Source organism: Amblyomma mixtum, chromosome 8 (genome assembly GCF_055824585.1).
Source record: "Amblyomma mixtum isolate Tamu chromosome 8, ASM5582458v1, whole genome shotgun sequence".
In the NCBI taxonomy this organism is placed as follows: Eukaryota; Metazoa; Arthropoda; class Arachnida; order Ixodida; family Ixodidae; genus Amblyomma; species Amblyomma mixtum.
In genome coordinates, this window is record NC_143019.1 from 27,852,758 (window position 1) to 27,877,271 (window position 24,514).

A 24,514-nucleotide genomic window follows, 5' to 3' on the forward strand; every position below is an offset into this window, starting at 1 on the left:
CTCCCTGGGACACACACCAAGCTGCTTACAGTTGCCCGATACGCCATAGCTTTCGGTCTCTAACCAGGTTCAACAGTAGTTGAAACGCATAGGTTCTTACAGGAAGACACCGATTTCACATACTTAAAAGCGTGACTAAAAGCGTGGTTCTTTTCCGTTCATGAACTCCTCATAGATGGATGCTGATGAAGAGGAGGACCTATAATGCACAGCGCGAGAGTGTGGTGCAGTTTAAGACCAAGTGTGATCAGCTGCGGCGGTAGCATAGTGCTCTCATGCACTGGTCAGTGAAGAGAGAGAGGATAAGCTTTTAAAATATAGGGTTAGACAGGGGGGATTTATGGGTAGGGTCCTCAAGCCTGGACTCCAGTAGCTTCCGCCGACGCTTTGACCGTGGCCACTAGCGCCTCCTTGTCTGCCAGGATGCCGCTGGCCAGTGTCACATATCCCTGATCAAGGACGCATTGAATGGCTTTAGGCGGTGGTGGCCAGCGATGCTGATCTGTTCGCGGTACTGCGAAATTGAAACCCAGTTGCGGCAATATTTATTTTGTTTCTCCAGAGAGTGAGAGGGAGAGAGACGACTTTATTCACACCGACATGGGCCTCGGGGCAGGGGCTCAGCCAGAGAGAGGGTCTCCCCCTTGCCGGCCCTTCTGCGCCGTGACCGCAGAGGTCTTGGAATATGTTTCCTCCGCCCGGCGTAGGACGACCTTTTGCACATCCCCATTTGGGCTGCGGATGTAGGACTCCCAGGCAACTTGACCAAGGGGATCAATCTGTTTAGCTCCCGGAGATATGGAGCATTGCTAGATTAGATGATTTTGACTCAGAGGTACGTTGCAGAGTTTGCAAGGTTGGTTGGTCAAGATCGGTCTTTTTCAAAGTTTCGCTCATTTCCCGCCATTTCTCACACCACATGACTGAAATAAGAGGCTACACCGCACACAGGCTTTCCATGTTAAGCAGCCATTTTAAGTTCTCACAAAGGGGGCTCCGATTTCTGAGTATTATTCATATTATAGTGAACAGATTGCAGAATTGTTTCTGCACATCTCTACTTAAGCTGCAAAGTAGTTTGACAGAATAGCTAAAAAGCGAAAATTATATCTGCTGTGATGTCATAGATATTAGCAGTAAATAATGAATGCTTGCAAACAGTGTTAAGCACGATCTTTCGAAGGTGACTGCGATAGAACGGTAATGAGCTGCTGGAGTCTCCGTTTTAACGTGCACTTACAGTAATCCTGGAATCTTTAGATTTACGCTCTGAGATTTTTCTGCGAGCGCCTGACACCTTTCAATGTCAGCCGTAAAAAATTTCTATTTCGTCTTATATCTCGGTATGGGCACACACAAGTCTTTGTCGTCTTACAAATGGCGGTTGCTCCTTATAGCGGAGGCCGCTCATATTACTTATAGGGTTACCTTACCACAACTAAACGCAGTGTCTGAATTTAACGAAATTATACAGCTGTGCAACGATAAAACATCACGGGTTTCTCTTACTGTTTCTGTTCGCTATAATGCCACAAATTCTCAAGGCGGAGAATGCGGCAGTTCATGGTTAACTGCGCGAAGAAAACAAGCACAGAGACAGAAACACACGTACACACTGAGCGCTCAGTGTGTACGTGTGTTTCTGTCTCTGTCCTTGTTTTCTTCGCGCAGTTTAACCATGAACGAAAAGAACCAACTAGCCCGCCAGAAGACTATTCTTGAATGCGGCGGTACTAGGACTTTTTAACTAACCTAGCAGGCATAATTTTTTAAGGTGAATGTCTCGCTTTGCAAGCACACGAACAATTGTAAGGTGCTTGTAAGGTATCGGTAGTGCACGCGGGGTCATCGAGACCGGTATTCCTCCGTCACAACCCCGCCGCTGCAGTCTTCAATGAACCCCACCAGCGTGAGGGGGCTGCTGGGTGCACTCAAAGCGAAGCGTCTCCTTTCTCGGAACGCGGCCGCTCGCGAAGGCGCCGGGACGTGCGGGTGTCCCTCGCCCCGCGGTGACGATTCGCGTCAGCTAGGCAAAAGAGCGGTGACAGCTTGGGGCTGAAAAGCCGCCACACGACACCCCCCCCCCCCCCCCCCGCCCTCCCTTGTCTGAATTCCCTCGTCTTAGGCACAAACTCGCGACGAACGTCTGGTTCGAAAAGTCTGCAGAATTCCTGAAGATTAAGCACTGCCGGATGGAACGGTGTCAGGGCGCCGTTGACGATTGGGGAAATAAGGATGAGGAATAGCCGGCGACAGCGCGGCTAGCCGGGAACAGCGAAGGCCTGAGTTGGGTGATGCGACTAACCGGGTGTCGGTGAGGCGCCGGATAGGTAGTAAGCCTCGGGAATGCTAGGTCGCCGAGCTCGCAGTGGCGGTTACAGCGGTAACTGCCCGTTTAAGCCCCATAATCCCCAATTCCGAGACGACGCCAAGGTCGAGGGGTCATTGGGGAAACCGATAGCACGTGCTCGCAGAAGTGTGCGTTTGCAGTTGCTTTTTATTTTATTTTTGCGAGGGAAAGGATGTTTCTCCTGGCACGTGCTGGCACGACTGTGCGTTTGTGTTTGTTTTTACTTTTATTTTGTGGCGGAGAGGGTGTTTTACTTTACGGAAGCTGAAGGGCTGGCCATGCTCTCGAAGAGCCAGTCATGTTAAGAGTGCAACATGATTGAAAGCTACCAAATGTGGGCCGGGCCTTTAGGTCTTTAAAACCAGACCCCGGAGCCGGAAAAAGGGTTCTGAACTAAGGTCAGGTGCTAGGCATCTTCGGCTATGCCGAGTAGGGGCCTCCCCTAGTGTTAGCCAGTTCCCCTTTTTGTTGTTTTCTCTTTTTTGCCGCTTAATTTGTCTCCAGTGCCTTAACTTGTATATGCTGTGAATATCTGTGTATAAATCTTCAAATAATCCCGTTATCCATGTATCGTTACTCATCGCAAGACCGTCTATGACGGGGCACCCCTGGTGCAAGGAAGGAAGAGAACCTGAACTTTACTGTGCTTGTCTATCAGTTGGGCTGAGTTTTACTTGCTTTTGTGGAAAATACGGTGGCTGAAATTTGCAATCATGTAAAAGAGAGAGTAGTAGCGGTAGCCAATAAACTGGAAAAGAACACACATTCAGGTTATTTATGTCGCCACATGAGCTTTATTGCAGGTTAGCAAAGGGTTCCATAGCTGTAGTCTTGCCGGGCGGCTCATCACCGTCAGTGACGGCACTCGCTTGCTGTGACGCATTTATTTTTTTTTCTGTAGTAACCTTTACCACAATAGCACCTGTCTTTATGGTCTGCGCGGCAGGAGCGCTGCCTACGAGTAAGATATTCTGAGCATGTCAATTCGCCGCACTTCCCCGTTCCTCTGCCGCATTCTTCGGTGGCCGCGCACTCACGTGCTGAAATGGCCGGTAAAAGTAAACAGAATGTTAGAAGTTGAACATTTTAGTAAAATTCTGCTGCCCACTTCAAGATGATCTGTTCATTAGTGTTTTCTCTAGTTTTACTGAATGCAGCAGTCACGCCATAGAATGGTTGCAACCGTGTGGATTTCCGGCGCCTAGATGTACACCCCCCATCAAAAGTATACAGCCCAAGGGGTTCGCTTCTAAGCTGTTTAGCGGGGCTCCCTAGCATATCTAGCAGTCCAAGGTTTGGCAGGATTGAGGTCGCGATGTCATTCCTCCTTCGAGAGGTTCCGGTGGCTGAGGATGCATAACGAGGCATGCAGCAGGCTTCAGAAGCAAACCCCTCGGGCCGTATACTTTTGACGGGGGTTGTACCATTTACTCTTTTCAACGCAAAAAAAAACATACTATGCAACTGCAATGAAAAACAAAGCGTAATGAGGTAAATGAAAAGGAATAGGCGGAAGGTGAAGGCAGCCTGGTATGTTTTCTCATGATATGCAACATTAATGCTTTATTAGATTTATTTATTTATTCCAATAGACATTTAGGACAACAGGTGGCTTTTATATGAACTTACAAAGGCCGGAGCCCTTTTCCGGCCCTTCCGGAGCCCTTCCGGAGCCCTTCACTACGGCGTCTGTCATAGCCTGAGTCGCTTTGGGACGTTAAACCCCCGCAAACCAAACCAAACATATTTTTTTCATATAAGATTTCACTAACAGTCAATGTATCTGCAGATCACTGAAAGGCAGTCGGATTTTTTTTTTCTAATAGCGTTCTTGGTTATGTCAAAAGCGTTCCACATTGGTTTTCTGTGGCACTCTTAGCTGTTCCTTACAATCGATGGAAACACTTTAAAAGAAATATTTTGCTACATAACAGAAAAATGGACTATTACGTTCAATATTTCCGTACCAGTATCTTACAATTGTGCAATTTGCAAAATTTTTGACCGGGAATGTTGGACATGACATATTTGAAGAAGGCTACGACTTCGGAACCAGGGGCATAGATAGCTCGCTAAGAGGTGCGCACCGTCCTGATCTGTGTGATAGAAGTCTGCATACAAACCAGGTGCCTGCTTATCGTGCTTACAAATTTATCTGTTGAAATTCGGTTATCCAAGTTAGTGACATTCCCGTACCGCAAAAACCATATTTTTACCTCGAAAACCTGATTCTCTAAAATCAGCGGTGGGCTTTCCTGAAGCAAGTGGTACATTTAGGCCGTATTTTGTGGAACATAGTTTCGGGTGCGACCCCTGGAGAAAACGTGGCTCAATATCTACAAAATTCACCGATGATTACATTACTTCCTGAAGTGGAATTTTAGCTTAGCACTTGAGGTGGCTTCATTTCGCGCGAGCTTCTTCGAAGCTAGATCTACATCAGGGGCAGACCGACGACGCTAGAGTCCTCTATGCATAGGGTGCACCGCTTCCGTTCTTCACATCGCGCGAAAGCAGGCTGTAAGACTCATAGCCTCCACAATTCAAACAATTTCTCTCGTTCTCGCCGAGGGTCGCGTTGCGATTGGTCGTGAAGAGAGATTTTCAGAGGTTTCGAGTTTCTTTTCTCCTAACCGGTGCCAACGCGTGCGTGCGAAGTGGAACGTTTGTCACACAACACACAAAATGATACGCGGTCTTCATGGTTATAGTAGCGGGCGGGAGCAGGGAAAGAGGGGGGGGGGTGGAGGGAGGAGGAGGGGTGTTTTTACAAGCTTCTTGGTTCTTCTCCGGCGCGCGTGGGACTTTTTGCTTTCGCGCCGCTCTGGCTGTCGGCGGACTGCTATGCGTTTACTTATTAGGCGTACGACTCAGGCGCCATCTCTGCGCGACTGGTGGCCCTGTTTCCGAGCAAAATCAACATCAGGGGGCACTGCAATGTCTGGCAACATGGCGCGAGTGGAGGTGCACGCATAGGTTGTCGCTTATGAATGTATGGACGGTCACTGCCTGTGCCGAAACATGTTTAGTTTCGCTGGGGCAAATAGCGGCTTTGACGCTGATCTTGACAATTTCTGAAGCAACCAGAGACCATCACACCGAATTCGAGGCGAAGGGGTTAGTGTCAATCCTCGCAAAAGCTTGCTAACAGAGGAAGGTCTGTACTAAAGGGGCCTGGGGAAGGCAATGCGTTGCTGTGACAAACGGAAACGTGTTGGCACCGTCCATTATCCTTATACATTAATATAGCCAAGGGCCTTGGAGTCTTTGCCATTATTTAGTGGGAAAGCAGCGCCGCGCTCGCCTGAGGTGAACCCGGTCGCCCCGCTCTTGATGCGCCGCGTGTGTTGCTGTTAACTTCCTGGCAGCTGTCAGCAATCAGCACGTCGAGTAGACAGCACGCTCTGTTGAGAATACGCAGCTATCTTGGTCGAGAACGGGACGCAAAATATATCGGGATGATACTGTGTGCAGGCAATCACACAAAAATAATTATGCTTTCGGAGACATTTGGCCGTGTGCATGGATAGAACGTTCACAGTGCATTTTCGCAGAAGTAGTCCAAAAAAATTTGTGCGAGATCGATTGTGTCGGTTGGCCATTTCTGTTTCGTGGCTATTTCAGTGTCGGCCATAAAATTAGACATAGTTTTTTCACCGATTTCACTTGCCAAACCCTTTGTGCAGTTGCTATATACGCATGCCTTTGCAGACAGGTTACAAATCTTGATTCTTAGCCGAGGCTTTCTTGGGCCACAATTTTATTCTTATTCAGTTTCTGCGAACACTAAAAGCTCCTTCATTTACAACTAGCAATTTTCACTGTTCTGGTCGTGTTCTTTAGCAACAGAGCAGCTGAAAGGCGTGTCATTCATGCCCAACTACTTCGATGGAGGTGCCTAGGCACCAGGCTAAACACCTCATGCAGAAGGCTGGAAGCCATCCTGATGCATGTGTATGACGTATAAAGGACACGGAGAGTGACAAGAGACAAACCCAGTCTATAATATGCAACATTTTCTAGATTGGCTCAGATATCAAAAGGGCACCTTCATTGCCTTGACGCAATAGGAAGCATAAGAGGGTTCTCACCCAGCTTCCACCCTCGCCGTTCGATGACGTTCTACGTCACATCAGCGGTAACTCAGGACGTGCCACGTCCGCCGCTTAAGAACGTGGGTGGCGCTGGTGAACACTCCCAAGGTTAGGTTATTTGTAAACATATATACCCCCGAAAGCAGAAGAATTGACAGCCGTCGCTGTAGCTCAGCGGTAGAGCACCGGACGCGTAATTCGGAGGTCGTGGGTTCGGATCCCACCGGCGGCATGTGGTTGTTTTTTCTTCTGCTTTTGTAATCAATTAGCTTTAAGCAGTAACATATTCAGTAATATTATAAATGGATCAACACCACAAAATAAATAAATAAATTAAAAATCCCCTGTGCCCCTTGGTTTCTGTGGCTGTTGGCTTCTCTCATATTTATAACGAGCCCCTCATTCCCCTTCTCTTGTTTGCTTAATTGTTTAGCGAGGGCCTCGGTTCTGGCAGCCTTGACGCCATAGGAAGCATAAGAGGGTTCTCGCACAGCTTCCACCCTCGCCGTTCGATGATGTTCTACGTCACATCAGCGGTAACTGAGGACGTGCCACGTCCGCCGCTTAAGAACGTGGGTGGCGCTGGTGAACACTCCCAAGGTTAGGTTATTTGTAAACATATATACCCCCGAAAGCAGAAGAATTTACAGCCGTCGCCGTAGCTCAGCCAATAAAGAAAAAAAAGTCGCCGTAGCTCAGCGGTAGAGCACCGGCGGCATGTGGTTGTTTTTTCTTCTGCTTTTCTAATCAATTAGCTTTAAGCGGTAACATATTCAGTAATATTATAAATGAATCAACACCACAAAATAAATAAATTAATTAAAAATTCCCGGTGCTCCTTCGTTTCTGTGGCTGTTGGCTTCTCTCATATTTATAACGAGCCCCTCATTCCCCTTCTCTTGTTTGCTTGTTGTCTGCAAAGGCTCTTCGAGAAAAAATTGCATGAATATTTATCCGTTCTTTACTCAAATCCTCGGGAGCAAACCAACCTGCATCCTAGTTATTAATTCTTGAAGCAAGATAGCAAAGTGTCAGTTTCATGCAAAAATGGCATGAAATAAAGCTAAGGACTCGAGACCTGCAAGACGGATATCAGTTCACACCAGTTCCCATTAATAGGGTGATCTCTTGGTTGCAGTAACGCGTTGGGAATTCCTATTTGACACTAGCTTTCATACGGGTAGTCCATAATCTTTTAATTTCGTAACTCACCATCCTGCGGCTAGTGTAGTGTGTACCATTGGCAAATGGTACAAAACTTTGGCCTAATATACATAAATTGGAAGTTAGGGCCGCAGTCCGTGTAAGAGTTAAATCTGTACAGCATACAGTGAAACGCCACCAGAATGAATGCGAATTTAGCAGTTAAGCATTTACTGGAACCTCATGTCCACCACGCATTGTATGTGATTGTTCTGTTTTCGTTTCATAACTGCAGAATGAGTTACGCTTTCAACAAGGCTTCATGCGGCTTTCTGAAAGCGCGTATCACTTTATTACCACCCACATTTGATGTCGGATGTAGATATTTAGCTTACTGCTTTCAAACCAGTTGCTCCTTGTATTGTGTAGCTCCGCAGGGATTCACATGATGAATGTTTTCGTGTAGGTGCTTCGTAATTTCTCCATCCGAGGTTTCATATTGCGTGGATGTTTTGCGGATACTGCTTGGGGAAACTGGTATGAAGCGTTTTCCCTGGGCTTTGATAAGGGTGATAATGTTTCTTGAAGTGAATGTGTGTGGTTGTTGTGAAGTAGTGGTTGGAACGGTTGAGATAGGGCGTGCCATAAGAGGTCAGTGTCATTTTTCAACAATACCACTTCGTACTTATCCTGAACACTAGAGTCATATATTTACCTACCTATTTTGGGGTTTGATGCGAGCGACCTCATTGACTGTCAATGGTTCTGATTCCTCTCTGCTAGAAACTAGGAGAAGGGTATGATACGACTGCCACAGCAGTTTGAAGTGAAAATTGATATTTCGTTCTTGCGTGCTTTATAATAGAATATTCAATGCATAGTGTCTATGTGAGTATGCTTACACATGAAAAAACCACAAAATTCCTTCTAAGAAAAAGCTAATTATACAGATGCTTTGTCTGTGGGAGCAGAACGAAGTAAAAACTGAAAATTCAAAAATATTACTGATGTGTGTGTCAATTCAAAGTGAAGTCATAAGGCATGAAGCGGAGCTCCAGTGGCTGTGCAAAGATTATTTTGGTACATAGCAGACAACAGCTATGTTAATAACCTCGACTGTGTTTTTGAGGTTTGTATTTTATGTAAGGTACGCTGCACACCAAGCCATAACACACGACCGCGAGCTATGCCACACTGCTCCTATGTCTTGTATTTTCCTGGCAGTACCATTTTAATTATTCTGCACGATTTGAACATTGCCACACTTTATGATGTTGCCTATTAGGACTTAGGCAGGAGTCAACTGAAAAAGAAATGGAGGGGACACTTCCGATCTGTCTTAAGGATATGACGCGATAGCATTAATGAGTTAATGCCTGTATATGCCCAATTGGTCATTCTCAACATTACATTCAAAGGTCGCTGGGAGTCCTCACACCTCTCCTTCCACAATGGTGCATCGGTTAAAGGTTCCACCACTGCCCTGCGATGACAGGTGCTGCCACAGGTGTGGCGTGTGCAACCGACATTGTTCTTCCCTTGCAAGCTCTCGCTATCAATAATTAATTTAACTGCCACCTGCCGCGATAGTCTGTTTGCTCGAAATCCGGTGGGCAGGTTGCGATGACGCCACAAGGTCACGTGACCTAGGTGGCTCATCTAGGTGGCTTCTCCGGCGGGTGGCCACCTGGGACACACAACGTCACCCTATTTTTCACGCAAAAAGTCGACAACGTCGACGCCGGATTTTCAGGGCAAGGGGCGTAACGTAATCAAGTTAAAAAGTGAGGCTAGAGCTAGAAGATATGGCCGGAGAAGCATGTTATTTATTTATTTATTTATTTATTTATTTATTTATTTATTTATTTTTTTATCTATTTATTTATTTATTTATTTATTTATTTATTTATTTATTTATTTATTTATTTATTTATTTATTTATTTATTTATTTATTTATTCATTCATTCAATACTGCAGGCCTTTACGGCCCAAGCAGGAGGGGCATACAAATGACATCAGCGTACAGAACGAAGACAGCAAATAATAATTTCAAAACACTTGTTCTTTGGGCAATAGAATATGAGCAAAACAAAGACTAAAACGAAATGCAAACCGAGCTCTTCATTTGGGAAAGTCAAACATAAACAAACAGAAGTAAGCCAATGAATGAAATATGCAAAAATAAACTTGCAGCAAGGCAAAAACACGATCAGTTTGGGCAACCAAAAAGCAGACAAGAAAAATATTCAAGAGCAATTCAAGGTTTCAATTGAATCAATGCTGGTTAGAAGAGGCAGAGGTAAGTTGTTCCAATCTGTTATCGTGCGAGGAAAAAAAGAATATTTAGAAACATTAGTTCTGGTGCTGTATGGCGTTAGAGAGTCATCGTGTCGATGTCGTGTTCGGCGTGCCGTAAGTAGTGTTATGTACGGATCAGGAGTTAGAGCAAGAAGGCTATATTTAATAGCCTGCAACGCCTGCACATAATGATGCAGGCGCATCATTATGTGCAGTATGCCCCTATTCTCTTGAGACCCGTCTACGGAAATTTGTCCAATATATTGGACATTAGTTATCAAGCCAGTACTCCTACACCAAAGCATTCATCTTCATGAAACCCGGTTGTCCGATACATTGGACAACTGGTGGTGCCATCTGTGCATCGTTTTTGAGATTGAATTCTTCACTTTCCCGCCAAAACAATTAGACAATGGCAGCGTTCAGTGGCGCGGCGTTCTACGCCACCTGCCGAGAGCTATGTATTGTTTCTGCCATTTTTGCTCATTCTCAGGGTATAAATTTTCTGTTATATGAACAAAAATAGAATAGCAAACAAGCAGATATCAGAATTTTAACTCCAGACGCCTTCACTTTTCTCTGAATTTAATTTGATTTCGCGTGTCCAATACGTTGGAAGCTGGGACTCAACCCAGTTATTTTGACCATGCTTTTGAGATGCCTTTGGTGATAACAGGAAACGAATACTGCTGGTATTTAACGGCTCGGTACGAAATTATGTCTTTTTTTAATAGTTGGCAGGCCTCGCTTTTCTGATGAGACTGCCGAAGCAGTTTTGCAAAGAATTGCACAAGGCAACAAGTCGGACAATGGCCTGTCGGGTAGCGACAACGATACTATTGTCGATGCAAACTCAGTTTAACACTTGAGGATAAATGCACAGACGATACCAGCGATGGCGACGGTCCCTCATTGGTGACCTCCAAATTTATGTAGGCCACCCCCGAAATTTGGCCAATTGGGTCATCCAAATTTCACTTCGTCCGAATTTCACCAAAATAGGTTTCAATTTGAGTATGGCGAACTCAGTGCTGATCTCGAAATTTAGATGGGCCACACCAGAAATTTTCACCGTGGGCATTACGTCGACTTCGGCAATTGTTCTGCGCCGCATCGGACAGAAAAGAATTGCCTTCAGACTACACAGGATAAAGAAAAAGGTAATTCTCTAGGGCACAGGGTGAGAAAGTTGTAAGACCGCCTTTAATAATTCGCAAAAAATTGTGGCGCACGAAAATAATGATATATTCTTTACTCTTTCATAACATCATCTCGACACGTAAGCACGATGGCATCCACTCGGCAGCACAGAGAAGTGGCTAGCTCGAATGGCAGTGCGCACACAGAACATCAAATGTTTGCTGCGCTCTTCCACTCAAGCCAGTTGAGACGAACGCAGTAGTTCGGCTGAGGTTGAAAATGGATTGCAGTTTTCATCAGCGATGATGAAAGGAAAATTATGTATGTAGTCATACTGCAGTTAGTCCCTCTTTCAAATAATATAAGCGCAGTTGTGCATTTATTATATCGCTGCTTTTACAGACGCAGTACAATTCGTAATATTGATTTATTCGCAAGCTGCCAATTCAGCCATTTTCCAATTATAGCTAAGAATCGTTCTAACCGCAAAGTGCGAAACTCAGTGAAAACTTCATTAAAATATGGTGACCTGTCCGGAAAGTACTTTTACATTGCTAAGAAAGATTACTTTTCCATAATAATTTCTTACTTCATGCGGAGCTTCAAACACCTGTCTGGATTGAACAGTTTTTAGCGCCAATATTCGGCAAACCTCAGCCATCAACAGCGACGGCTCCGCTGGGGCGTCTCAGTTGATTCAGCGACTCAGCCTGAGGATGCGGGTTCGATAAAGGCACGGCGGCGGCGTTCAAATGAAGGTGAAACAAAAGGCGGCAGTGCGCTCTGCGGTATCAGAGCAACTTGAAGAGCACAAGGTGGTCAAAATTAATCCGAAGCCTTCCGCTACAGCCTCCTCCCGAGCCAATGTCTATTTAAAGCATGAAAGGTGAAAAAAAAAAAGAAATCCTACGGAGATGAATAATTTTACGCGACCAGGTGCGCATGGTGGCAGCTGAGTGAAAGCATGCCGAAAATTGAAAATTGGTTTTGATGAAAGCAAATAACGCAGTAACTGTCTCACATAAATCGGTGCAAACCGCACCTGCGCTTTACGGAAAGGGATCAAGGAGAGAGTCAAAGAAGAAAGAGGTGCCGTAGTGGAGGGCCCCGGAATAATTTCGACGACCTGGGGAACCTTAACTTGCACTGGCATCTCCCAGAACACGGGCGCCTTTAGCGGTTCGCCTGCATCGAAACGCGGCCGCCGTGGTCGGATTCAAACCCTCATGGAACTTAACTTTTTGCGGTGTGCCGGTGGACAATACATGTACGCTGAGTAGTGCTCAAGGGCATGTGCGAAATGGTACGTGGTCTTCACGTTCAAGATTTCTTTTGCTTGTCAACTTGCAAACCCAACAGAGCTGTATGACGGGATGAAGAATGTGCCAACATGAATTATAGTTCACCTCGAGAACACAATCAACGTGAATACATAGCGATGAAAGGAACCACTAAGAAAAATGCAAGAACTAATTTGGAATGTCTTTGAGTTTTGAAGATTATAATAAAGAAATTTAGATCTTCAATAAAGCATCTGGCCGCAGAGCATTTAATTATTGATTTGCCGCCGCGGTGGCTCAGTGGTTATGGTGCTCGGCTGCTGACCCAAAAGACGCGGGTTCGATCCCGGCCGCGGCGGCTAGAATTTCTTTGGAGGAGAAATTCTAGAGGCCTGTGTACTGTGCGATGAGAGCGCACGTTAAAGAACCCCAGGTAGTCGAAATTTCCGGAGCACTCAACTACGGCGTCTCTCATAGCCTTAGTCGCTTTGGGACGTTAAACCCCAATACACTAAACTAACTAATTTTTGATTTTCAACAAAACATAGGCTTCTGCTCTCCGACAGATCAAACTATTGCTACAAGATACATCCTTGCACCCGATAGAGTTAATCCTATTGTTTTATGAGAATGACCTTAGAAAGAGATGATTTGTAATAAGACAGGAATTATTATTATACACTGAGTAGTGCTCAAGGGTACCTGTGAAATGTTACGTGGTCTTCACGTCTAAGATTTCTTGTCCGTACCATATGGGTGTACCATAGTACACCCACAGGTCTACAAAGAAAAGCTGATAGCTTTCACAGAAATTTTGTTGGTGAGTAAGCGTTCATCCATGTCCTGAGATCAAACCCTGTGTAGCTGCCTATGCAAGACAATATCTCTAACGGGTAAGCTAACCTGAACGGCAGGAAGTGGTAGTGTGCGAATGAATTTACCAATAACTCGATTTGGAAACTGCGTTAGTACAAAGATTTATGCCAATCCTCAAAGGTAGACACTTGTAATAAGGGAGTAATCCCTCTTTACATCCTGTGAAGGAATGTCGCTCATCTACGAAGGCTTTCCTTTGGGAGTGGGCAGGCGCCATATCAGGTTCATGTGGCGGGGTGGGTGTGCGGTGAGGGAGTACAGTATGCGAAATGCAGAGGCGTGAAATCTCCCGCGATCACAATTTAGTATGGCAGTTTTAGAGTAGGATAATATATATATATATCGGGTCTCAGTGCGTGTGGTGGCTAGGGCAAAGGCGGCCTCTTCCTTCTCCTCCGAAGTAGCATTGCGGGATATGTGAAGGGTGGCAATCGGTTGGAGGGAGGGGTTCGTGACGGCTACAACCACCTCCTAGCCTGTGCATGCGGGATACACCCAAGCGGCATACGATTCCGTGCCATATTGTGTGTGGAGCGCCCGTTCGCGAGCTTTGCGGCGGTGTTTGTGGCAGGTCGCGTGCATTTTTTTTTTTTTGGAGAGAGGTTTAGTAAAAAGTACGCGGTGATTGTGGCGGGTGACCTGGAGCTGTGCGGAATCCGTGGCTGGAAAAATGCGTTGTAGCGAACACAGAATAGTTAGGTCCCGAATTACCCTAGGCCTGAGAAGACGACGAAGAAATTATTGAAACGGAAGCCCATTAACAAGTTAATTGTATGAGGGAATGTAGAGCAATTCAGGCTATCGCTGCTGAACAGATATTCGACTCTAACTGAGGAATACCATCTTACTGGTGCAAGAATGAACGATAATCTCACAACTATCATTACGGAGTGTGCAGTAGAAGTAGGCAGTAGGATGGTTGGACAGGATACCAGCAAGCTATCTCAGGAGACAAAAAATCTGCTTAAGAAACGCCGAAGCTTGAAAGCGTCTAATATTACGGACAGGATACAGGATAGAACTGGCAGAGCTATCAAAGTCAATAAATAAGCGCAAGTTAATAAATAAGCTGTTGCCACTTAGCGCTCGTGTGTTCGCTGTCCCTTCACCTTTCCCGTCTTGTTACGCGCATTAAATTTTAACATTTCTGTGCCCGCTACTTGCAAACTCCATCGCACATCTTGCCGTTGTAGTTAGTATTGCGGAGGACCGTTGAGTGTGTACGACCCGCTTCGTTTCTCATGCACTTCGGGGCACTCGTTTCATGGAATACCGGACAGCCTCAGGCAGCTTCTCGGATCGTTTGGATGGTTATTCAGCGCGCTGGAAAGGAAGTCAGTGCTTGTCGTGGTCGGTGCATTCAGGCATAGCTGCAGTATTGTCTTTAGCTCCTGATTGGGAATTTACTGCTCAGCGTGCCGAGACGACAGTGTGTGCCGACGTGTCCTCCGTGCACGCGCCGCGGATGCCCCCGGAGGCTGTCGCTACCGCTTTCTCGTAATGTACATTACTTGAGCCGCGACTCGTCATCGGGATGGTCGCTCTGGCCATAGTGTTCGATGTCCCCGTCTTGTGCGGAATTACCTTCCTCGATTATGCCACCTGATGCTTCAGGTGACCACATAGCCCTAGATATATTCTTCCTCCATCCCCTTAAGCAAAGTAAAGGTATTACAGTACTGTGCACTGTAATGTGTGCTATTGCTCTGCAATGAATTAAGGACACTTCAATAAATTTTTTGCCTAGTACTCCTTCTGACGTTGCTCGGACTTGCCAGCTACAGAAAGTTCAGGTAAAACGAAATGACAGCTGCCTCAATAAGACCTTAATCATTGCCTTTAAAATTGTCCGGGGGGGGGGGGGGGGGGGGGGCTTGAAACACATTTCCTGAGCAGCTTTACCAATTACTTGGAGGAACTAATAAATACTCCTATTGCGCCAGGAAAAACCCCTCTCGGCGAGCATAACCACTCACGCCCTTCTGAACAAATAAAGTGATTTTATCTTAAGCTGGGAATCATTTCGTTAGGATCGTATTTAGTTCGGGTGGATAATTCGAAAACTGTCCTTTGCGATCTTATCGTTCATAGCTTCTTTAAATCTAGTCTACGGAGGTGCGCACCGGATGAAGAGAGTCACAGCGAAAACAGCAAACAAAATGGCGAGTCTTCTTTCGACTTACTAACTGCAAACTTATTTTACTCTTGCAGCCAAAATTGTAATATTCAGCACGCGCGTGCAAAATTTTATACAAGGATTGCATACATGGTTCCAGCAGGCTACGCATCCTGAGACCAGACAGTCCATTGACTAAAACTGTTCTTAGCTAACAATAGGCTCTGCGGTCTCTGCACCAGGGGCGGATTGTTCCCCAGATATCACGACATTTTAAGTGTGAAGTTATTATTTATATGTGTAGATAGTACCCACGGACACAGAAAACACAACGACGTGTACAAACGGTGTAAAAAAAGAACAGAGCGAACAGTTCAATCAAATCTAGTCCGAAAACCGTTCCCTTACGTACGCTTTGTAGTGTCCAAAACGATGAGCATTGCTAATACTGCTACGGTACTATGGTTTATCGCAACGCCCTCTTTCGAGACAACCGCACAAAAGTTTCCGGTATAAGGCGCATGAGGTTCCACCTATCTGCCCTTCGCTTGCTCTCGCCAGGCCTGTAGCTCGTTCGCATTATGTTGCTCTATTTTTCGATGAATGATTTCAATCAGTGCACGACATCGGTGATGCTGCGATTTATTTCATTTTCTGTTCAACTTTACAGGATCGAAAAAAAGAGATATTTCAACCTACCATATCTTTCCGCCCTCTTCGATTTATCGCTTCTTTAGCCTTTTTCATCTTGGTAAAAATATAGCGAGTTCAGGCTCTGCTCACGCGATGAGTCGACATAATAGGGAGTAAAGGTGGCACTGATGCCGAGTTGACACAAACCTCATGGACAGCACGTGTAAGATCTTAATTCATGCTATAGGCTTTTTGGCGCTTGCTTCTTGTGTTTTGTTTCGTTTGCTGCTTTCGCATTAATGAAAGCATGAACGTCAGTTCTTAGCGGTGCTTTCTTTCAACACGCAAGCTTCTGTGGCTCACTTTTTGCATAAGTTGCTCCTGCTCGAATGAGGTGGTGAAGAGAAGAAAATAAAAACGCGCAATTAGTGTTACTTGTACAAATTACGGCCCTTCTGCGCTTGCAGTTAACAACTTGCAGGAACGAAGAATACAAAAATGGAGGTATTCTCCAAAGGACTGCTGAAAATGTGTCGTAAATTTGTATCGTTCCGCTGTGAAACAAGAAAATTTTAGTTATGGCATGAAAAATGGGTAAGACACTTTTGTGTATATGTGACCACGTTTTGGCCGTGTATCCTAAAGGAATATTTTGGATGCCTATGGCATGTTTACGGAATGAGGGTATGTCATTCCCGCCAACACATGAGCACCGGCGAAATACAAGCGTATCGCTTTCTTCTTAAGGCATACTAATCTACTGTTACTTTCATTACTGTACCTGACAAATTCCCTCTAACCCATTTGTAATCTTCTAATACAAGGCCATGTCAGTCTGTCCAATATTCGCCTGTACTTTTATTAACAGAGTTTAGCTGCATTTCAGGCGGTCGTATACTCGCGTAAGGGGTTTGATGCTTCAAAGTCGATCTTGAGCTAAAAGGCTGACGTATAGAAGTTCTGAAGATTGATATTGACGCCCTGCGACTTTTGGTTGTGCACTGATGGCACTCAGGAAATAGGCCTTCTTTTCATTTAGAACACATCAAAATGCTCTGCCGCGGTTCATGTTGTACACGATCACCTACAAAATGGAACATTGGTTTTTGAGGCAAAGAAATGGCGCAGCAGTTGTTTCACATCTCGGTGGACTACCGAACCGAGCACTAACAGAAGGGAGGAAAGTGGAGTGAAAAAGAAAGAGAGACAGAGGTGCCGCAGTTGATGGCACCCGATGAATTTCGACCACCGGGAGATCATTCACGTGCACTGACATTGCAAAGCACACGGGCACCTTTACATTCCGCCCCCATCGAAACACGGCCGCCGCGGCGGGGTTCGAAGCCCGGAACTCCGGCTCAGTAGCAGAGTGCTATGACCTCTGAGCCACGGCGGTGGGTCGCCCTCACCTTAAGCATAGCATTGGGGATGACAAAGGCAGTAAGACCGGTCACTGCGAGCAATTTCTGTTTATGTATTTACTCTGAAAGCACTTTAAGGCATAGGTAAACATGAGGGAAGGCTGTATAAACTAGAATGGGAATGTGCATGATGAACCATTTTCTTTTGTTTCTAGCTGCAATCCTGTCGCGCAGTTTTTAATATATAGGAATCAAAAGATGCCTATATTGGGATTTATGCTAAAGAAAAGAGTTTTATATTATTTTGCTATGCCCAATGTGAATTCACATATGTCTCTTTGCAGATACTGGCCGCAATGATCAGCTAGCTAGTCTCGCTGGTTCACGTGTGTCACACAAATCCCTCCTATAACCCGCCGTGCTATTTTGCTGTTCAAGATTTTGGTTTTTGGCTTGATTTGACCTTCATATAGACAAACGCCGAAATCTGACGTAGTCAAGATGCCGCGATGAAACTGTCGCCAGCTGGAACGACTGTGGTAAAATTTATGGCTGAAGAGAAGACAAAGCCACCATAAGAATGCATGGAAGATTTCACAGCAGTTTTCTGAATTTGCCTTTCCCCTAGGTAGGTAGGAAAGACTTTTATTGCTCTCGAAAGGTACTAGTAGCAGACGAGAAAGAAGAGGTCCATCTTCCTTCTTCTCACATGGTCGGTGCCCCTATTCTAGGGCTCCGCTGAGCTTCGCTGCTCGTTGGGCGTGCTGGATCAGACCTTGTTGGCAACCCAGATCGCCGCTGGAGAGCCGGCTCTCCTGCTGTTCTGCACTCGGGTCTTTGCGAAAGCTGTCGCTCTTACTGCATTCCCACGTGATGTGGTACAACGATGGTTTGCTGGCACACCACGGGCAAGTGTCCCGATATTGTGTCGGGTAAATCTTGCTAAGGATATGCAGGTTTGGGAATGTTCCTGTCTGCAATCTTCGCCAATACACTGCCTCTAGTTGATTTAGATCAGGATGAGGCGGCGGATAGCGGATCGGTACGTCCTTATAGTAGTTGAGAATGTCTGAGTACGTAGCGCCGACTCGGTCGGGTAGATCGTCCGATTGGGAGGAAGCTCGGCTCGTATACCCTCGAGCTACCTCGTCGGCGCGTTCGTTCCCCGCTATGTCGGTGTGTCCTGGCACCCAGTAATTGCTATGTGTGACTATTGGTGGAGTCGCGCTCTGGACGACGTCCTCGCTTCGTGAAGAACAACCAAATTCGTCCAACAATAGATTCTGAAAGTAGGAAGCGTTATTTCGAGGCCGATATATTTTAAAACACCAACGCAAGGAAGTGGCTCACGGGAGGGATACGCAAAGGGAGCGAGGACCAAAGAAACGCATAAGGAAAAATGTTGAGAAATATTTTTCTCGTCTGACGAGTACACATGAACAGGGCCGTTTATTAACAATTGGCAAGTTCTTTGAAGAAGCGAGTGGAAAAGTATAGCGCGTCATTACTAAACTGTCTTTGTAAATAACCCCGATAACTGTGCCTCGTGTAGCTTATCACCCCCCCCACACACACACAAACACACACACACAACCACACACACACACACATACACACACAAAAAATGCACTCTATGCGCTGGGTGTTTGCCCGAATAGCTCAGGTTTCTCGTGTAGTCAAACATGTAGCCGCTTACTCTACATTCGCTCACTGATACAGTCACTGTTCAAAGTAGAGAGCCGAGACTGCATTCCCTGAAAAGGCAGTTCTCAAACATCACGGCAAGCGTACGAAAGACAGCCACGCACTGCAGCAGACGGCGCCGCAGGAGACACACCGGGCGACTCCGGCTCCGGCAGCCGCCAGCGCCAGCTGTGTGTGGAGTCACGTTGTTGGTTGTCTGCGACCGTTCGTGGTTCGTTTATCGTGCTCTTTGAAGGCCTTCTTCAATCCAAATGTTGTTGTCGTTTGAACGAAAGCATTTTTGCAGTAATTATGCGTGCGCGGCCGAAATGTCGGAGTGCACGAGAAGCTTCCACGATTCGCGGAAGCACCAAGCAGACAAGCGCCTTTCGTATGTACGCAAGGCTTCTCAGCACGTGCTTTCCGTGGCGTTTTACAAAGGTAGCTTCGAAATGACGTAACACACTTTACCACAATCCACTTTAAAGCAGTCGCCATCCGTTAATAAACGACACACTCCTCATGGGTACTCTATGAAAGGTGAAGTACATTTCTAAATGTCTTACATGCGTTTCCATGGGCCACTATGCCATTGAATAAAACCAGCCAGGAGTCGCTAGAATCCATAGGCGTTTTAAAAATACATCGCAGTGGTTCTTCGTGAAGCGTCGCCGTCATAGGTAAACTGTGAAATGAGAAATCGACTTTGAAATCTTTGCTTCCATATATGAGTAACGACGCTAAGACTACTCGGCCGATCGGCACTGGGCCCTCGGCCGATCCGCCAGCCGCAGCCCCAGGTTTTTTGTCAACGCGGTTTTTGTCTATGGAGAGAGCAATTGGCTACAGATACATTAATCTGTGCAGCAAAGTAACGCCGCACAGTCTGGCCTCGTAGACGCTGTTCACAAAAGTTCACAAAGCACGCATGATGAGAGTATCTGTTGATCTTCCGAAGCCTTGTATCATTTTGTGATCGACATTAGCTGGTTCTCTTCTAATATTCTGCTATTGATTTTCTTTTGGCGGCTTTGTGAACCTATAGCCGCAATTCCAAAATTCAGAGCTTTTATTTCCAGGTGTGCGAGATTGTAGGATCGCGGCGTCAGACCAAGCCAGCACATTTAGATACTTGCCTGAGACTGGCTGACAAAAGCAATATTTTTCTAAGCAACTAATTAGTTCTCTAAATCGAAGAGAGCGTAGCCGCGAGCATATCCCGGAGAAAGCCTGCGTTATAAATTAGGCAACGCCCGAGCAGAGGGAAGATATTTCCAAGCCTGTTGATTGGTTCCCAAAGTGAGCCACTCATTCGAAGCTCGCCAGCCGCGACACGCTAAAGAAGCACGGAACGCCATTTCTTGGATGATGAGAAGTCATATTGCGGTTGCGTGGTGCAGGAGAAAGAATTTGGTACATTCACACTTGCACGAAAAGGATTTCGCGATTGCATGTGACGTCAAAGAGGTTATGTACAATGGACAACAATATCTCTTGTTCCGATGTATTTCAAAAAGAGAAATAGCGTGCGTTTGTGCACGTACACATGTGCCTGCGCTTTTTGCCGATTGTTTCTGTTTTTGCGCCATGCTAGATGTACCTTTCGTAACTGTGTTCCGCGAGTGAGTGTTCGGCCACTTCAACACATCTAGCTGCCACTTGCGGTGACACAGTTGCTAGCCAAAGACAGCGATACAATAGAGCAGCTGAACAGAAGAACAAAAAATCGTCGCTGCTACGTGAAGCCGCTGGCTTACTTAATGCAATATGGACACTGGAGAATATGGAGGGTGACACACCACTTACCCAGTCCCAGAAAGAAATGACCGAAGCGAGTGGCTGTCTTTACACTGAGAACAATCGTTTTATAGTTTCTGTACGCTGTTTTTTAAAAGACCCACTATTTTCTTCATTGTCTTCTTACGAAAGTGAGCCTAGTACTCCAGATGTGGTCTTCCATTTCTTATACCGATTCTTCAACGCTAATACATTGTAGTGAAAATAACGTTTAACAAACAAAATGCAAAAGAGAGGGCACTGGCCTCCTATTTCGTTGCCTTATCAAACCACACAGAGGCTTTCTTTACTTCTGAGAAAATCGCGCTGTTAATGCGTTCCAAGCCGCGACGTCATCAACATTTTAGAAAGCGAAAAACTAAAGTGGTTGCTACTAAAGAAAATAAAATTGAGCCTATCACGCCATAGACTGTGCAAGACGTAAGTGCGTCACTCCATCTGTTTTATTGTAGCCTCTGAGCACTAAACAGGATGCATATAGCCAAAAAGGCGCAATCGAGGACCATCCAACAAGCGGCTGTGCCCGCCGGGGTGAGCAGCAACATCGCCATACAGGCCTACTCGGGGCGAAACGGAACAAGCCGCTGTGACGGCGCTTGGCATCGCGCGGCGTACTGCAGGCGTGTAGATATTACCCGACCTTGCCAGGATAAAGCGCATGCAATTGTCAAAAGTTATAGTTTAAAACACCGACCTAGGCTTTGTCCACTATGCACAACGTTTGGCCATGTTCACTTTAGAACAATAGGCCTTATGCAAAATAGATAGCGCCATCTAGTGAGAGCGAAAATAACTAAGTCGGCCATATTGGTTACGTCGAGGAGCGCAGACGACGCTACCGACGCTACTACGGCACCATATTGTGGCTCGCTCGGCACGTATGCGTTCATTGCACGTTTTGTTACCTTTGTTGCCGCAAAGATGCCGTTTCACTGCTGCGTTCCACTGTGTAAACAGCGTGGAGTCACCGACAGCAACGGAAACAAGGTATGTACGTGTCACAGCATTGTAAATGCTACTCGCGGGTGCGTTTGTTCTTCGGTGATAAAATGGTCGCGTCTGGGGAGAGACTCCGACTTGTTTGGTGTACAGCTGAGACATATAAAGGAAGCTTGCCCTACGCTAACCGTTTTTCGTAGCGGGAATGTGTAAAATTACGACAAGATTATATTCTGCGTCGTTTGATGAGCTGCGGCACCAGCTTGCACGTAGAGTGCGTCCGTGCCGCCGGTTTCCCACGGTGCCTCGTTGCAAGCTGAAGCTTCGCGCCGCTTAGGAGTAGAAACAGGTGCATTGTGTCACGTACGGAATCGAATGACGCTAGCGGTTATTCGGTATTCTCGGTGTAGGAGGTGGCGCATAGGTTTCGTATGTCGCATTTCTGCACCCAGTCGCGTCGAGGATTCGGCTGCGTGACGTGCCCATGAATGTGCTTCATGCGCCCAGAATTTTTTCGCGGCGCAAACTGATTAAAAAAAAAAGTGGAATCATTTAAAATAGTACGACGACCGTCGCATGTGAGCAGGCTTGCCTTTCGAGCGGATCCCTGAGGAGAAAATGAAGCTAAGTTTTAAACCTGGCACTCGGTTCCACGCACTGAGCCCGATCTCGAGCGCGGCTCTGTATACATATAAGCAACGAAAGTACGAACGCAGTGCCCTTTAAACATATTTGCGCTGTGGTTTCACTTTGTTAGTTGGTACTTCGCTTAAGACAACTATGCTCACGGTTGTGCTTCAGGGGCTAGGTGATATCACAAGAGCCGCAACAACTTGAAACTCTCCACCGCAGACTAGAAGTGCGTGTCCGATGTTACCATCTTATGCTTGGGACGTTTAGTTAAGCTGTCGCTTTTTGAGAATAGGAAAGTTTTCATGCGGTGACAAGATACAGAGCAACTTCTAACAATTTGGTTGAGTCATTTTGTTGCAAAAGGTACTAGAAAATGAAGATCAGGTTACAGCTCTGTCTTTCTTTATAGGTGTCCTTTCACCGTTTCCCGAAGGACGCCACACTGCATAAGAAGTGGATTGTAGCCATACGAAGAGATGAAGGCCCAAATTTTGCTGTGACCAAGTACACAAAAGTATGCTCTAAACATTTTCGAGTGCATGATTTCATTCCTGGTGTGGCTAGTGGCCATAACATTCTCCGAGAAACAGCAGTGCCGTCTGTGTTTAGCTTTGGTAAGCAGTGCCAACAACGCAAGCCACCAAAGCAGCGTGGAGCACTGCCACCTAAACAAGGCGCCAAGCCGCAGAATCAGCTGCTGCCCGCACAAGATCACACGCCAAGTCTGACAGCAGAACAGGCACTGTCTATTTCTAGAGATGCCAGCATGGAGGCAGAAACTGAAGATCTGCCGGAGCTTGCATCTTCAGATCAATCGCATCAGGGAGAAATTGAGCGTCTTGTTGCCATTGTCGAGAAGCAAAACAAAGACATCCGGAAGCTTCACGATGAGTGTGGTCTTTTAAAAGAACAGCTGCAGTCAGCAAGGGCTGAAGTTCTTGAACTACGAACAGAGAAAACTGCCATGGCTCACCAGCTTACTTTAGAGAAAGAAAGAACATCTGCTTTTTCTATTGAACATTTCAAAGATTGTGATGAAGATGTGCATTTCTATAGCGGGCTGCCAAGCTATGAGCACTTCATATCTCTCCTGGTCTTCCTGGAACCTGGGGACGATGGCTGCAATGTTCTGCGTTCTGAGGGCAACAGTTCAGCTAGGTCGGCAAAGGGCCGCAAGAGGAAGTTGAGCGCTGAGAATCAGCTCCTCTTAGTCTTGGTTAGGCTGCGTCTCGGATTGTTTGAGGCTGACCTAGCACATAGGTTTGGCATCGCACAGTCTACAGTGTCAAGAATATGCACATCCTGGCTGAATTTTCTGTATAACAAATTGGGCAGTTTACCCTTGTGGGCAGCTAGAAACGTGATTAATGAGCACATGCCAGCTGTGTTTGTTGGGGACTATGCCTCAACAAGAGTAATCCTAGATGCCACAGAGATTCGCTGTGAAGTGCCATCATCTCTGTCACTTCAGTCGAGCACCTACTCCTCTTACAAATCCTCGAACACGTTCAAAGGACTCATAGGGGTTTCTCCTAATGGGCTCGTAACATTTGTGTCTGAGCTGTTTACAGGCTCCATTTCCGACAGAGAGTGTGTAGTAAGGAGTGGGTTTTTGGAGCTAGATTTTGAAGAGAATGACAGTGTTATGGCAGACAAGGGGTTCGTTATTGATGATCTTTTGAAAAAGATGGGCGTGAAATTGAACACACCCCCATTTTTAAGAGGCGGCACATTTTCAAGAGGCCAGGTGCAGGAAACTAAAGAGATTGCATCGCTCAGGATACACGTGGAGCGGAGAATACAGCGAATCAAGGGGTATCATGTTTTTGACCGACCAATCCCTCTTACTCTAGCTCCAATGATTAATCAGATTTGGACAGTAGCAACTATCCTCACAAATTTCCAAAGTTCTCTAATTCAGTGCCAAAACAATGCCGATGCATTTTCATAACAGCTCCATGCGAGCTTACCATGGCAGATAAACAGCACGTGTGCAATGAAGACTTAACACAAAAGAGGCTACGCAGCGCTGCATTTGCAGCACTGTTATCTATTTTTGTTCTGTATTTGTTGCTCTTCCTACATTTATCTGCCTGAATGAATTGAGGCAGTGCTCCAGCCTGTCTGTTATTTGTTGTATTTTATCCCTTCTTACAAGCTTTGGTTTGGG

General features: G+C 46.0%; 1 protein-coding gene across 1 annotated transcript; it reads left to right on the forward strand.

The window, feature by feature from the left end:
• The first annotated feature begins 21,595 nt into the window (after positions 1–21,595).
• On the forward strand, positions 21,596–24,514 carry LOC149331821 (uncharacterized). Its single transcript, XM_089555579.1, has 2 exons — positions 21,596–21,759; positions 22,754–24,514. The coding sequence occupies exons 1-2, from the start codon at positions 21,694–21,696 to the stop codon at positions 24,293–24,295; spliced, it is 1,608 nt and encodes a 535-aa protein (XP_089411705.1). The 5' UTR covers positions 21,596–21,693; the 3' UTR covers positions 24,296–24,514.